The 16950-nt window shown below is 39.1% G+C and overlaps 1 protein-coding gene across 7 annotated transcripts in view; it reads right to left on the bottom strand.

Annotated features, from left to right (window-relative positions):
• L3MBTL3 (L3MBTL histone methyl-lysine binding protein 3) overlaps nt 1-16950 on the bottom strand; it is a 152000-nt gene that overhangs the window by 73560 nt on the left and 61490 nt on the right. For all 7 annotated transcript variants that reach the window (XM_073337277.2, XM_073337276.2, XM_073337281.2 and 4 more), the window contains 2 exons: nt 6798-6889; nt 4912-5063 (listed from right to left, as the gene is read on the bottom strand). In XM_073337277.2, the coding sequence (XP_073193378.1) occupies nt 4912-5063; nt 6798-6889 (244 nt within the window). The remainder of the gene's footprint in view (nt 1-4911; nt 5064-6797; nt 6890-16950) is intronic.

Below are 16950 nucleotides of genomic sequence, written 5' to 3'. Positions count from 1 at the left end.
CTTCTCTGACGCTATCATACTGATATACAGTAGCCAAGCCAGCTATGCATAAAAAAGAAGCCATCTTATAGCCCCATCTAGTGCTTCAGTGCTAGCATTTCACCATAAATATTATATTAATACCAGGTTTCAGAGTAGCAGCCGTGTTAGTCTGTATTCGCAAAAAGAAAAGGAGGACTTGTGGCACCTTAGAGACTAACCAATTTATTTGAGCATAAGCTTCATCAGATGCAAGTGAGCTGTAGCTCACGAAAGCTTATGCTCAAATAAATTGGTTAGTCTCTAAGGTGCCACAAGTACTCCTTTTCTTTATATTAATACCAAACATGTTCAAAACTGGTTATGCTCCAGGTAATTAAAAGCAAATTCTGTACCTAAATTATCCCTTGGTCTTTTTAATCCAATGTGCTCCCCTCAAAAAAAATGACTCCTTTTTGAGCAATGATGGAGCAGATTTGATCATTTCAGAAGAGCTCAGAAGTAGATGGTAAGTCAGAGAGAGCAGTTTTTAAAGGGGCATGTTTTTAAAGGGTACCAAACAAAATAGTAAAGATGGTGTAGAGAGTGTGGATATAAGCCTTTTGCATAGGACCATTCCAAGTGTTCATTCTGCTCCCAACACTCAAATAGTTCATTCAGGATAGGACACAGGAATTAGACAGTCAAACAATAAAAATCTACATTCTGGCTTTCTTTGTTGCTAGAGATGCAATGAGGGAGCAGAGTTGTCGAGGCTGTGCAGAGGTTTCATGAGTAAAGTGGTCTGCACAAGGCAGACAAACAGAATGGCTCAGTGGGGCCTCAAGCCACACACTGGGCAATGAGTGCTCTTTGTCTCTGATATAAAAAGCTGTAACGTTATCTATCTCCAGTGCGTGTCTCCAGGTTCCAGCAGGAACTCACAGCCATTTTTATTAGTAGTCTTTATATAACAAATATACCAATATATAACAAATCCTAACACTAAGACTGTTCAACCAGGAAACATCCTCAAGTTTTAGATTACACATTCAGTTTCACTACTGACTTTAAGGAGAGCAGTTAAACTAATGTAATAACGTTTGAAAATTCCATCTCCAGGGAAGGAGATGATTAGTTAAGGATTACAGCCTTAAATCACACCAGTTTAAATTTTTCCTTCTACTGACTACTTTGTAAGAGAACAAAACTCTCATGGATCCCATCACAGCCTTTCATTGATCACCAGGAGCACACAGTAGTTTAGGAACACCTCTATTAAGCCATTCAAATTTTTCCCTTTTCCTGTTACCACCACCACCACCTCGATGAGTCACAGCAACCACACTGTCTGCCTTACAGGCCCAAAGCCTGGTTAAAAAAAAAAACAACCCACAAACAAATGACCTGGTACCAGTACAATGTGGCTTTCATCTCCAAACTGAATGTTAGAAACAGACCCCAAAAAATGTCAGGAATATGCATTGATTGGTTGCCCTAAAGATAACATATGGACATCTTTCAGTGTTAATGCACTTGGTAGAACAGTCTTACATCACACTTATGACTTTGGTTTTGTGTCACACCCAAGAGATGTTCCAGGTCAGGGCTGGGGCATTGATTCAGTACTGATTCAAAAAGGAGTACTGGATCACCTAATGTGACCAGATAGCAAGTGTAAAAAATCAGGACAGGGGATGGGGTGGGGGGTAATAGGTGCCTATATAATAAAAAGCCCCCAAAATTGGGACTGTCCCTATAAAATTGGAACATCTGGTCACTAGGATCACTAACACCTGTTGCTTAACAGAAATGAGCCCTGGTTGCAACTTGGGAAACTGTTATTTAAAGCTTTGAATCATTAAAATACTCACTATTCTTGGATCATTGGTCCTCTCGTATAAACTTGTAAAAATATTTAACCCTAATCATTATGTGACTGCATTAATTGTGAATATTGCATGCATTAATCAGAATTATTTTTCAAATAGAGAAAAGCTATGTTGCTACTTCTTAAAATATGAAGAATATAGCTGCAGAAGTGAAAAATTACAGCTGCTTTATCCTGACATGATAAAGTTTAGCCCCGGCACTTACTGTTCTCATAGAAATACCAAATGTTCTGTCATTTCTAGATAAGAAGGGGGGAAATGGATAGGTTTGCAGAATGCAGAGCAAATTTTACTTTCCTGAACATAAATAATACTCTATTTTGTTCACTTTTCTTTCTCCTAAAAACTAATGCCAATGATTTATTTCTTGGGATTTATAGGCCATTGAAATATTATCACCATGTTTTATAGGGCTGTAGTAATGACACTAACTCTAGCTGAGACACTTTCACTTTAAGTTATTAATGTATGTTCAGAAAATATTCAGAAAAAAATACATATGGGCTGAAAGTTAAGCTTATAAAATAGTTTTAGAGCTGATATTTTTTTCTTCTGCTGTTGAGTTTGGTAAAATTACATTCAGCTGTTTTTCATTTATCCAAGAGAGGAAAGAAATGTTTTAGACTTTACAAAAATAAATCTTATTTCCACTTGGATAAGGTACAAAATGGCTGTATTTTTAAAGTCTGAAAAGACCTCATGAGGAATAAAGAGAACTGTTTGGCAATAATCTATTGTATGTGTTTCATATGCCATTTTCTCTTATAGATCCTTACCGATTTAGGCATGTTCTAAGGGTGGTGGGTATGTGGAAAGCCCATCACTCTGCAAAAGCCCTATAGTACTCTTCTCTTGTACATTTAAGAACAGGGGCACATCTGTCGAGTGCATGTTTGGATGTGGAGCCAGGTACTTGAGGTATTTCTAAGGCACCTACAATCCTCGTATCTAAACTCGGGACAAAGAGCAGTGAGTACACCCATGAGGTCCAACTTCCAGACTTCCTTTTCTGCCAGTATGTGTCTTTTGATGTTTTTGTTTGTTTTAATCATTCATCTATGTTCTTTCCTTCCTTCTCCCCAGTTCCATGCCAGTTCTAAACACACCAGTAAAAAGGGGAGGGCTACTCGGTCAAGGATTTCTTTTTTTTTTCCCCCTGGTAGATTTTCCTGTGTGCGTTTCCATGAGACATTTACACACTTTACAAAAATTCAGTTTTACGTAGCCTCCTTCACATACGTTTTTTTTAGCAGCTTCCCCAGGACCTTTCCGGCCAGACAGGAAAACTGCATAATGATGTCACTAATGGGGCAATGTTTCAAATAGGCTCTGGTAAAATCTTACATGCCAAATGAGCATACTCAAAACTGATTTCTTCAATCCTCTATACATTTTTTATTTCAATTTTTCTCACCCTGTCCTATAAAAAGGTACTATAGCTGAATTATAACTATTTGGATGTGAAATCTGGAGATCTTTATTCCTGTGTTTTACAGTAATTTGAGAGCACAACAAAAGAGTTAAAATTCTGAAAAACTTTGTTTTTGCTATTCAGTTGCTCAAAAGATTGGTAGGTGATTTTAATGCTGCTGAGATTTAAAAGTATTGTTAATAGTATGTTATAATTTAAATCTAAATAAATAAATGGCATTTCCCCTTGAAGTTTCAACTTTCTCCAGTCACATGCTACTTCTCCAGTATCAGAAGACTTCCTAAAAATAATCACTAACCCTAATTCCACATGTCATATCACCTGTGGATGTAACCCATGACTGCTTACTTTGCCTACCTCTGTCTGACCCAAATACTTGCTTGCCACTGTTTCAGTAAGTTCATTCTCCTCCAGTTCATTTTTGGCATCAGCAGCTACAATCACAACCTCCATGGGTGCACAGTAAGTATTTTCATCTATTCTCTATTCTTTTCTATATGGGCTCTTGACCCACCACTGAATACCTCAAACAAAATATTTTTTGCCATTTATTTTTAGGTAACGAACAATTCCTTATTTTGACTTCTTATTAATATTATTTCATAGTCCTTAGCCACAACATTACCAGTTTCTCAATGTAAAATGTTAACACAAAGTTGAGGACGGGAGCTACCGCTAGCAATACTAAGACACAGAATATTTCAGTAAGTTTCAGATAATTTTCAAACTTTTGGAAGCTTGTCTGAAAAAAACAGCAAATCCTTTAGGGTTTATTCATCAGTTATATATGTTTCCGTAGCATCCTACTTCTTTATACAGCTTGCTGATTAAGATGCAGATGTAGCAAAAGCAAATATGCATGTTGTAAACTAAAACTGAACTGCATAACAACATTGTATGTCACGCTGGTAATAAAATTACTGTTGGTACATTCAATGAATAATGCAGAATTTTCACACATGCTCATCCTCCAGACCCCCAATATACCTCCACACATTAAAGTTCTGCCAGCAAGAATTTAATAAATCAGGGAAACAAGTTAGTAGCTGCAGTCTGCAAGGTATGCCGGGCCTTAACCCCATTTTATTACTCTGCTAAAGCCTTAGGAAACAAGACTGAAGTTCTGACTACACAACATAACTGTGATGCAGTACGATCAAGAGACAATCATGCCCTTCAACAGATTTTATTAGCAGGGCATATGGGCCAGACCTAGACACACCCTGATGAAATGCAGCTGCTGTTTCAGTCATGGCTACCAGCATGCCCAATACTGATGGTACTGGTATGCCCATGTGCCTATTTCCCAATAAAAAATCCAACATGAAGATGCATTGCAAAATTAAAAGAGAAATTACTTATATCAGATTTAGTTTCACATGCAACAACACCACCCATTTTCCACAATCTTGTGAAAGCTGTGTACATGCAACTTGAACATCTACATTTGATAACCTGGCCCCTAACATTTACTACAGATGTTGAATGGTCTAGAAGACATATTTATAAAAATCTGCTAAAAGCTGATGTGCTGACTACATGCAGAGTACAAAAAGTACCAGGGAAAGATACGGTCTTAACAAATTTCTGATATGACTTATTAAAATATAACAAATACAAAGGTCATACCAATAGTCATAGCTCTCATCCCAGTTATCAAAATGAACCAGGAAACGATTGTCCACCATGTCTGTTACCGTAGCAACACAGATGAATGTAGGATTTTTTTTGTCTACAGCTTCAAGCTTCATTCCCACTCGAAATCCCGATGGAATAACTGTCTGCTCAAACAGAAAGTTTAAATTAAAGGTAAATAACATGCTCTACATCCCAAAACCTCCCCAGAGTCCACAATCAATACATACAAGTCATTTAAAAATTTATCATTTAAAAATTTACTAATTAGCTGGCCAACAATGCAGCAACAGCCCAATTAGCTTACATGAAAGATGCTCAAACATAGACACAGACTCTGAGATCATGGTTTGTGAACCAAAAATTTTTGACCATGCTACAAAATTTGTAGACTTTGGTTTTGACTCTGCCTCATCAGACACTACCTCTGACAGCTTTCTCCTAGTCCCATAAAATGATAAAAATTGTATGATGCCAGTTCATGATACAGGCATGATAGCCAAACTGGGTAAAAAGTTGGATAAAAGAAAGATTAAAAACCAGCCAAGAGAAACTGTTGCTTACGCCTAATAAAGATTAAAAGTTATTCCATGTTTTGGTCAATATTCTTAGTCTGAGAAGGAGAGAAGCAGGCTTAAATCCAGTGCTGCCACAAAAGTATAAACAAGCTTATAAAATTTAGGGAGGATTCACAGGAAAATATGCACAAGAATTGAGGCCAGGAGCAGAAGCCAAAGTGGATAGCAGCCGGGGATAGAGAGGAGCTGAGGGGTAGGAGCAGAAGGAGACAGGGAGAGACTGGAAGAGGACAAGGAGCAGAGACAAGGGAACAGGGATGTAGTGGAAGGGCCTGGGGGAGAAAGGTTTGGAGGGGAGCAGGAGTCAGTCAGTGATGGGAGGGGACAGGCAGGATCTGGGGGGATAGAAGCAGCAGGTGGGATGACAGAGGCAGAAGGGTCTATAGCCATTAGAACCACTCCCCTACAGAACCTAGAATTTAACCCATTATTCCTGAGTTTCAACACTCCTTTGTTGTGTGTATCTCATCCCCCTCTGGTGGCAGATCCACACAGATGCTAACAGCCTTCCACTGCTACCAGCTACTCTGTTAACTCAGGTGGAGAGAAAGGATCATCCTGTGGTTAGGGGACTGGCTTAGGATGTGAAGACCCAGGTTCAATTACCTGCTCTATCACAGACTTCTTGTGAGACCTTGGGCAAGTCACTTAACCTCTCTGTGGCTCAGCTCCCCATCTGTGGATAATAATGCTTTTCTCACAGGGGTGTTGTAAGGATTAATACACTGAGAGATTATAAAACATTTGAGGTCTATTGATAAAAAAAGGGTTATATAAGAAATTATTTCATATGATGAAACTTTGGGGGTTTTTTCAGTTTAAAAAATGTAGGAGACACATTAAAAAATGTTAAAAGAATGTGAATATTGCAAAGTCAAATACTCAAAAGTTAGGAAATACCAGATTTAAGGTGGACCATTCATCCTGTGCACAGAATGAGGCGCAGGACCTGTGAAAAAAATAGTGTTTACTCGTACAACTAAGGACTGTAGCAGAATGCATATGCATAAGGGGGCTTAATTAAGGTTAAACAGGCACCCTTACTTCTAGTATTTCCTAACTTTTGAATGCTTGACATTGCAACCTTAAAGTTCTTTTAACACAATTTTTTTTTATGTTTATTATATTAATTTAATTCATGTGTATTTCAGAGGTGAATTTTAATAAGAATAATCATTTATCAAACCTTAAGGAAAAAATTATTTACAGGATTTCCAAAGTGTCCCGATACTGAAATGATATAAATGAACCGGCTAGCAATGTTCTACAGCAATGAAGATGCAGCAAATGAAGAATACCTACCGTGTTCTGGTTTTCAAACAAAGATTTAGGAGCAGCTTGAGCCTTACATGTTTTAAGATATGAGGGCCAGTTAAATTCCTCTTCTTCATATCCTAAAAGGTTTCCACGAAAGTGAGAGAGAAGAAAATATGCATGAGACACAGGGTTGATTATGGCAATTATAATCTTCCATAAAATTATTTTTTCAGCAATACATTTTTCATCTAGTCCCAAATCATTCAATTCCAGAATTTCACATATGGAAAAAATTAAAGAACTTAAAATCATTTAAATTTAACATAATATAATAATATTATAAGTATCTTCTATAGTAAAACTTAATATTTGGGGCCTGTTTCTCTGCTACATTACGCCAGTTTTATCCCAACTTAACGCCGATGATTTCAATTATTTCTATTTTTATTTGGCACCTGGTAATTCAGAGAGGAATCGCTAATCCTTCCCTGCTACCAGTTAGCAAAGCTTATTTATCACAATGACCAGCTTTCTTTTTAGTATCTGAACAAAATATTATGATGACCTGAGTGTCTATTTTTCCTCCTGATCTGAAGTTGATCGGCTTCTCGTCTTTTTCCAGGACTGAAGTTTTGACTGTTCCCAATCTTCATATAGGAGGAAAGATGGTCTTTTGGCTCAGGCTTTGGATTGGGACTCAGGAGATTTGGGTTCAATTCCTAGTTCTCCCCCAGATTCCATGGGTGACCTGAGGCAAACTTTCTCTGTGCCTCTATTCCCTATAAGCAAAATAGGGATAATACTACCTTCTCCAATCCAGTTCTCTTTTATAACAAGGTTTAAAAGAGAACTGGATAAATTCATGGAGGTTAAATCCATTAATGGCTATTAGCCAGGATGGGTAAGGAATCGTGTCCCTAGCCTCTGTATGTCAGAGGGTGGAGAAGGATGGCAGGAGAGAGATCACTAGATCATTAACAGTTAGGTTCACTCCCTCTGGTGCACCTGGCACTGGCCACAGTCGGTAGACAGGATACTGGGCTGGATGGACCTTTGATCTGACCCAGTATGGCCATTCTTATGTTCTTTCTTCCACAGTGTCTATTTGTATCTTTCTTCCACAGTGTCTATTTGCAGTGTCTATTTGTATCATAAGCTCTTTAGGAGTGGGACTGTCTCTTACTATGTGTATATAAAAAAAAAACACTTTGGTACAATGAGGCCTGAGTTTTGGTTGAGCCCAGTAGCTGTTACTCTACTACAAATAAATAACAGTACTAACAAAAATGTTTTTGGAAACAAGCAATTATCAGAACATGAACATTGTACACTTTATCAGTACGGATGACCACAATTTTCCCAAGAATGTAGCTATTTTGTTTTGCTTCTGTGTTTCAACAAACATTTCTTAGTATAATTTCCCCCTTTTCACTCTGTTTCTTTTAGAAGAAAATTTACAGAAAATAATGTAGCTCATGGGAAAAGTCTAACTATTCATATTCCTGGTCACTAAAAAAAGGCAACAAAGATTACTAGTATACATAGTTACAGGTCTTCCTTTGTTTCTCTGTTGTATAGTCATATAAAGCCATTTCAAGATACTGCATAAAAGTCAGGGGGAGTCAATTATTTTCTGTTAACGTCCACATTTCTTGGTTAAGGTATAATTAAGGTCCAGACTTCAAAGACAATAATTAAAAAAAAATAACAATAATGATAACAGGTAAATAAAAAGATTTTGGTGTCTGTTCAAAAGCATCTGGTGGTCGGGATTTGGCCCACAGTCCCCATATTGACTACTCCCAGCATAGATGTTACAGATATATAAGCCAAGCTTAACCATACTGTTAATCATTTACCACACAATATATCCCCCTTCTGAGTGCTATTTAAAATATACCAGGAGAAAATAATTGGCTTTAACCTTTTGGGACCCTCTTATTTTGTGAAGCATCATAAGAAAATTATTGAGCAGCCCCTTCTTCCTTTTAGGCCTGCCCTCCCCTCACAGTTTTAAATGTAAATATTAGCTAAAATTAAATTAACTGCAAAAAACAAATATAACTAAGCCCCCTTCTCTGGGTTTGTGACGGTGCTCCCCATAAGGCTTTATGGAAATATGCTTATGAATGTATATATGACATAACTAGAAAATGTTTTATGCTACATATGCCATATAACATATCTCTGTAAAGGTTATGATCTACTGAATCTATTAAGCCTATTTGTATGCATGTATCATTTTTGTAATCAAAGTTATGAATATTGGCTGTGTACTTGCTTGATTTTTAAGTAACCTTTGTAAAGCATTTGGTCAGCTTCTTGAGAAAGGAATGTGCAAATCAAGAAGCGCTTAAGGGACAATGGATCTTGGAATGCTCCAATCCACATAAGAAGTCTACTTGAGGACGTTCAAGGTAGCATGTGACCCAGGGCTGCTATCTGTAAAAAACGGAGTCATGCATGGACATGTGATTTTCCCATGTGACTCCAAAACTCCATCTTGGAGCTGGACTTTGCATAGGAGAGAGGAGGGGGTCTGCACCCACAAGAGAAAGTCTATTTAAACCCCTGGGAGACCTCTCCATTTTGTCTTCAGCTGGCTAAAGAGATAGCCTCTCCACCCCCAAAGATACTGAAAGAAACTGGAACAAAAGACAGTAACGACAGGGGGTGTGAGTGATTGCTGGGCCCAGACTAGAAGGAGACTAGTCTGTAAAAGGAAGCTTACTGGAACTGGTGAGGTTTTTATCTGTATTCAGTTTTATTACTGTACTAGACTTACACTTGCATGTTTTATTTTATTTTGCTTGGTAATTCACTTTGTTCGGTCTGTTACTACTTGGAACCACTTAAATCCTACTTTCTGTATTTAATAAAATCACTTTTTACTTATTAATTAACCCAGAGTATCTATTAATACCGGGGGAGAGGGGGGTAACAGCTGTGTATCTCTCTCTATCAGTGTTAAAGAGGGTGAACAATTTATGAGTTTACCCTCTATAAGCTTTATTCAGGGTAAAATGGATTTATTTGGGGTTTGGACCCCACTGGGAGTTGGATCTGAGTGTCAAAGACAGGAACATTTCTTAAGCTGGTTTCTGCTAAATCTGCAGCTTTGGGGCATGTGGTTCAGACCCTGAATCTGCGTTACAGCAGACTGGCGTGTCTGGCTCAACAAGACAGGATGCTGGAGTCCCAAGCTGGCGGGGAAAGGAGGGGCAGAAGTAGTCTTGGCACATCAGTTGGCAGCCCCAAGGGGGTTTCTGTGAGCCAACCATCACAGGGTTCATAGGGGCCTCTTGTCTTGAGCAGAAGAGCTGTAGGCGCACTCCTATATGCAAACCAGCTGTACAAATTACCCCTCAGGGGGGCCACAAAAACACAAGACTTTATTTTGCCCACAGTGGGTACTCCATGGTGCTTAATAAATAATGCCACTGCCTTAATCACTTTCCAGTCAACATACACACACAACTCACATCAGTACTACCAGAAAGTGTCCAACTCATTAACTAAAAACTAGACTCCAATATCTTACTATAATACTTATAATACTCTAAAACTTTTCTTCTTTTTACAGGTTTGTTTTCAGCCCTCAGTGATTATTTGAACATTTTTGTTATGTGAATTTTCTTGTTTTTAATCATCTCTTGCAGAAATTGCATTACCAAGTTTGTTTGAAATTACATCATCATTAGGGCTATTTACTAAATGTATTTTAAATCTGAAAATATATCACATATATTGTTTTAATATAGTCTTTAGAAAGGGTGATAGCATATATGAGACTTAATTTTTAAACACTGTTACCGTAGCTGTTTTCATTTAGGTTGGCTTAGTAACACTGGTTTATTTTGTTTTATAACACAAACATTACCCCTTTGCATAATTTAATTTTCACAATAAAGTATCAGAAGGGGGAAATTCTGTCTTCACTGTGAATTTTCATATTAGGCCCCTCCATGCCTGACAGTTTTCAAAATGGCTGTTCCCTGTTGCATTTGCAAAGAGTGAAGATGAATGCAGGTTAAGTTGAACAATAGGAACTGTTTTAAACCCTGGGCACTGCTCTGTCCATGTTCTGAGTTGCTTCCAACCTAACTTCCTGCATTCCCTTTTTTCTTGGTATCCCATCAACAACAATCCCTCCAGTTCCACTGATAATGATGCATCTTCCCAATTTTACAAACATTTTAATATAAACACTGAAAACAAACAGATGCCCAGACTCCTCACCCCATGTTCCTTTAACCAGAGGTGTTGGCATAAGCAACTGGCTGCTCCTGCAAAAGAGCTACACCTAATCCTTGTTTCAATGCATCACACTCAGTGGCTCTCCTGGCTGGTAGTACTTAAGGACAGGGGCATATATTATCACTTGTTACAGCATGTCAAATGTTTGCTGTTGGGGACCTGCCCAATCTCACTCAACATGCTGCCTTCTGAGCTACTGAAGCCAGGTGTGGACAGAACTTAGACAAAAAAAATTATCGCTCTTATTGAGTGCTGTAGACCACATTCACATCCACTGGAGATGGCATGTCTTTGCTTGGTCTACTTTCAGGCTCTTTGCGTGAGCGGATGTCCAACGTGTGTCACCTCACACTGATTAACATTTTTTTGTGGGTTTAGGTTTATATTCTTGTCCCTGCATCATTGTAGAAAAGCTTGCAGTTTTTGGTCATGGTCTCATTCAGTTTTTGTATTGTTCCTCCTTTCATCTACAGTGAAGATATCATCTCAAATTATTTTCACTCCAGGCAATCCTTCCAGCACCTGGGGGAGTCTTTTCTGGCACATCTCCTGTGCTGGGCTTATGCCCACTGGCATTCACAGTCAGCTATAGCAACCAAATGGTGATGCAAAGGTTGTCAGCATGCTGGACATTTTATTCTGACTTTCATAGATTCATAGATATTTAGGTCAAAAGGGACCATTATGATAATCTAGTCTGACCTCCTGCACAAGGCAGGCCACAGAATTTCACCCACCACTCCTACAAAAAACACCTCACACCTATATCTGTGCTACTGAAGTCCTCAAATCGTAGTTTAAAGACTTCAAGGAGCAGAGAATCCTCCAGCAAGTGACCCGTGCCCCATGCTATAGAGGAAGGCGAAAAACCTCCAGGGCCTCTTCCAATCTGCCCTGGAGGAAAATTCCTTCCCGACCCCAAATATGGTAATCAGCTAAACCCTGAGCATATGGGCAAGATTCATCAGCCAGATACTACAGAAAATTCTTTCCAGGGTAACTCGGATCCCACCCCATCTAATATCCCATCACAGGCCATTGGGCCTATTTACCGTGAATATTTAATTACCAAAACCATGTTATCCCATCATACCATCTCCTCCATAAACTTATCAAGTTTAATCTTAAAGCCAGATAGATCTTTTGCCCCCACTGCTTCCCTTGGAAGGCTATTCCAAAACTTCACTCCTCTGATGGTTAGAAACCTTCATCTAATTTCTAGTCTAAATTTCCTGGTGGCCAGTTTATATCCATTTGTTCTTGTGTCCACATTGGTACTGAGCTTAAATAATTCCTCTCCCTCTCCAGTATTTCTCCCTCTGATATATTTATAGAGAGCAATCATATCTCCCCTCAACCTTGTTTTAGTTAGGCTAAACAAGCCAAGCTCCTTGAGTCTCCTTTCATAAGACAAGTTTTCCATTCCTGAGATCATCCTAGTAGCCCTTCTCTGTACCTGTTCCAGTTTGAATTCATCCTTCTTAAACATGGGAGACCACAACTGCACACAGTATTCCAGGTGAGGTCTCACCAGTGCCTTGTATAACGGTACTAAAACCTCCTTATCTCAACTGGAAATACCTCTCCTGATGCATCCCAAGACCGCATTAGCTTTTTTCACGGCCATATCACATTGGCAGCTCAGTCATCCTATGATCAACCAATACTCCAAGGTCCTTTTCCTCCTCCATTACTTCTAATTGATGTGTCCCTAGCTTATAACTAAAATTCTTGTTATTAATCCCTAAATGCATAACCTTACATTTCTCACTATTAAATTTCATCCTATTACTATTACTCCAGTTTACAAGGTCATCCAGATCCTCCTGTAGGATATCCCTGTCCTTCTCTAAATTGGCAATACCTCCCAGCTTTGTATCATCCACAAATTTTATTAGCACACTCCCACTTTTTGTGCCAAGGTCAGTAATAAAAAGATTAAATAGGATTGGTCCCAAAACTGATCCTTGAGGAACTCCACTGGTAACCTCCCTCCAGCCTGACAGTTCACCTTTCAGTAGGACCCGTTGTAGTCTCCCCTTTAACCAATTCCTTATCCACCTTTCAATTTTCCTATTGATCCCCATCTTATCCAATTTAACTAATAATTCTCCATGTGGCACGGTATCAAACGCCTTACTGAAATCTAGGTAAATTAGATCCACTGGGTTTCCTTTGTCTAAAAAATCTGTTACTTTCTCGAAGAAGGAGATCAGGTTGGTTTGGCACGATCTACCTTTTGTAAAACCATGTTGTATTTTGTCCCATTTACCATTGATTTCAATGTCCTTAACTACCTTCTCCTTCAAAATTTTTTCCAAGACCTTGCATACTACAGATGTCAAACTAACAGGCCTATAATTACCCGGATCACTTTTTTTCCCTTTCTTAAAAATAGGAACTATGTTAGCAATTCTCCAATCATACGGTACAATCCCTGAGTTTACAGATTCATTAAAAATTTTTGCTAATGGGCTTGCAATTTCATGTGCCAATTCCTTTAATATTCTTGGATGAAGATTATGTGGGCCCCCCGATTTAGCCCCATTAAGCTGTTTGAGTTTCGCTTCTACCTCAAATATGGTAATGTCTACCTCCATATCCTCATTCCCTTTGTCATGCTACCATTATCCCTAAGATCCTCTTTAGTCTTATTAAAGACTGAGGCAAAGTATTTGTTTAGATATTGGGCCATGCCTAGATTATCCTTGACCTCCACTCCATCCTCCGTGTTTAGCGGTCCCACTTCTTTCTTTGTTTTCTTCTTATTTATATGACTATAGAACCTTTTACTATTGGTTTTAATTCCCTTTGCAAGGTCCAATTCTATTTGACTTTTAGCCTGTTTCACTTTATCCCTACATGTTCTGACCTCAATAAGGTAGCTTTCCTTGCTGATCCCTCCCTTCTTCCACTCCCTGTATGCTTACTGCTTTTTCTTAATCACCTCTCTGAGATGCTTGCTCATCCAGCTTGGTCTACAACTCCTGCCTATGAATTTTTTCCCCTTTCTTGGGATGCAGGCTTCCGATAGCTTCTGCAGCTTTGATTTAAAATAATCCCAGGCCTCCTCTACCTTTAGATCTATAAATTCTTCAGTCCAATCCACTTCCCTAACTAATTTCCCTAATTTTTGAAAGTGAGCCCTTTTGAAATCAAAAACCCTAGCTGCAGATCACTTGAGCCAAGACTATCCCCTACAACCATTTCTTCTATGAGGTCCTCACTACTCACCAAAACCAAATCTAAAATGGCATCCCCTCTAGTTGGTTCAGCAACTACTTGCTGAAGGAATCCATCAGCTCTGGTTACAGGCCTATCTATTCTTCTCAGTAAGGAGTCCCCAATCACACAGACCTGCCTTTTCCTAGTGACGGTGCTATTCTCCAGTCTATCCCCTGTTCCCTCTGGCTGCAAGTTTTTTCCATTCCTATTCTCCCTTGTAATCCTCTTTAACCCATCCTGTATCCTCCTGGGGCTCATATTTGGTGTAATCTCCATTAACTTTTCCCCTTTTCCTACAGGACTTATGTGCCAAAACCTGTTCCTCACATCACAGACTGTAAAGATTCAGTTCTGGAACGTTCTGGCAAGAGGTCATCAACTGTGGCCAGTGGATATGGCGACATTTCAATACCCTGCTCAGTGGCTTCAGGTCTGTGCAGATGTGTAATTTGCTTGATGGCTTCTTTACTACCATGCTGCTTACTCAGGCTGTTCTGGCCTCTAGAGATGCTCTGAAACCCCTGCTCTGCAGACTTTCAAGTTCCTTGAGCACTTGATTACACAGTGTCACTGGAATTTTCTTTCATGATAAGCACATAGATTCCACTCTGATGCACACATCCTTTGATGTACTCATCTTTGAAAACATCCCCATGTGCTTTTAAAATTGTCTCCATTGTCTGTGGGACTCCCATTTTTGCTTCCTGCATGGCAACTGTAAAATTCTGATGCTGCACCCTGACTAGGTGCATGGTTATATGACTGTATTCATCAAGAGGAGGTTGCTGTGCTTACTATCCTCCAACACAAACTTTAGTTGGTACCGTCTGTTATTCTTCACATTAGTTACTATGAGATCATATTTTCCTCTGGGCTGCATTATGCTCTCACTGTACATTATTGGCTTGCAACTGCTTTTTGTAATGGTGTGTTAAACTCCAGTTCACCCTGAGGAGTCACACTGCAGGAGGTACCACTATCCAACTGAAATTGCACAAGGCTTTTCCCATTTAACATTGTTCCATTCACAGGAGATTGGTATTGTCCCTTGTTGCTTTCCTGTCCCAACAGCCTGAACCTGATATTCTCTCTCACTCAATGACAGAATCATAAGTCATCACCGTTGTCTGATGTGCCATCCCCTTCATGTACAAGTCTGATTCAATCTTTCTGAGAGCTGCTTCTGCTCTTGCACACACTGCTAAAATAGTTCAACTTACCACATTCCTTGCAATGCTGTCCTAGTGTGGGATATTACTTTACCCACTCACACTGCCTCCCACAGTAAATGCAGCTATGGATATGGAACCATGGCCACTTGCCCAACTTTGCTGTGGTCTCACTTCATGTACTTCTGGCATGTTGTGCCTCCCTAAGGTTTTTACCCTCTCAAAATTTCCACTTGAAAATCTTGTAGTGAGCTGTAGCTCACGAAAGCTTATGCTCGAATAAATTTGTTAGTCTCTAAGGTGCCACCAGTACTCCTTTTCTTTTTTGTATATACTTTGGAATGTTGTAGAACTACACAAATACTGCGAAAATACACAATAAATTGTGGATGAACTATTGGGATAAAATGAAACATCTTCACTGGTCAACCCTCCAAACTATAATTCTACCTCTTATAAACAGAAATTCCTAAATATTCTTTTTGCATGTCTTACATAACAATGGAAATCAGAAAAGGTTGTCAGAGTATATGCATGGGCTCCAGAAAACTCACAGTGTGCTGCCTATGATGAAAAGGCTTAACACTGAAAAAAATCGCAACACCACTTTGGAATCCTTGGGCTAGACAAAATGTTATAAAAGACTGTTTCTTTCACTCTACTTTCTAGGGCCCTGATTCTCAAAAGATGTACACAAATACTTATCCCTGTGCACTGAGATTAGTCCCACAATATTGATGGTATGTAAAATTAAAAATGTCTGTCTGACTCTCTTTACAAGGTCATCAGGGCCTTTGCAAAAATCAAAGTTCTGCCAGATGTAGGAAGAATCTCTAGGATAGTTCCTGCATGTATTAAAAAGAAGTGTTTTTTTAAAATTTTTCTTCCATGTTTGGCATCTGACGGGAAATAGCTATATTGCCAGGTTGATCTGGGTCTCTCTCATTTAATAATTTCCCTGCCATTGCGGTGGCTGTAACACTTTGGTCTAATTTCAGTTGTCGGGTTTAATGTACGGGTGCTGGCTGGTGTTGGCGGTCTGGGATACATAGGAGTGCCGAGTAAAGTGGGCTTTGGGGTATGCTGTTATTATGTCTGCTGCTGCATATTTGTACCTTTATTAAAGTGGAATAAACAGTTTATTCTGAGTCCATGTCAGTCTTTGCAGTGTGCCTTCCATCTCCATGGCAACAAAGACAGCAGGCCACAGGAACCCAACTCCCAGTCTTAAACTCTATGACTATGGCCATCTGAGTCCCAGGAAGTCCTAGAATTAGGACTAGGGCTGTCCAGATGCAGCCAAGGTCTGCAAGGTTAGATGCTTTCATTACAGTATGTTTTCTAAAATTTGGATGGAATCCTACAAGGAAGGGTTATAAAAGTGGCTGCAGCAGCTGAAAGTCCAGTTGAAAGGTATAAAAAGAAAACAAGGAAAGGCTGTCTAAGGTATGCAAAAGCATTGACTCAAACTGTGACGAGGCTGTGGACCCAACTGATCTCACATCAGTATAGATCAGGAGTACCTCCGCTGAAGTCAAAAGAATTAT

This window comes from Lepidochelys kempii, chromosome 3, assembly GCF_965140285.1.
Source record: "Lepidochelys kempii isolate rLepKem1 chromosome 3, rLepKem1.hap1, whole genome shotgun sequence".
NCBI lineage: Eukaryota > Metazoa > Chordata > Testudines > Cheloniidae > Lepidochelys > Lepidochelys kempii.
The sequence above is the reverse complement of the archived record's forward strand: the minus strand, read 5'-3'. Positions and strand labels throughout refer to the sequence as shown.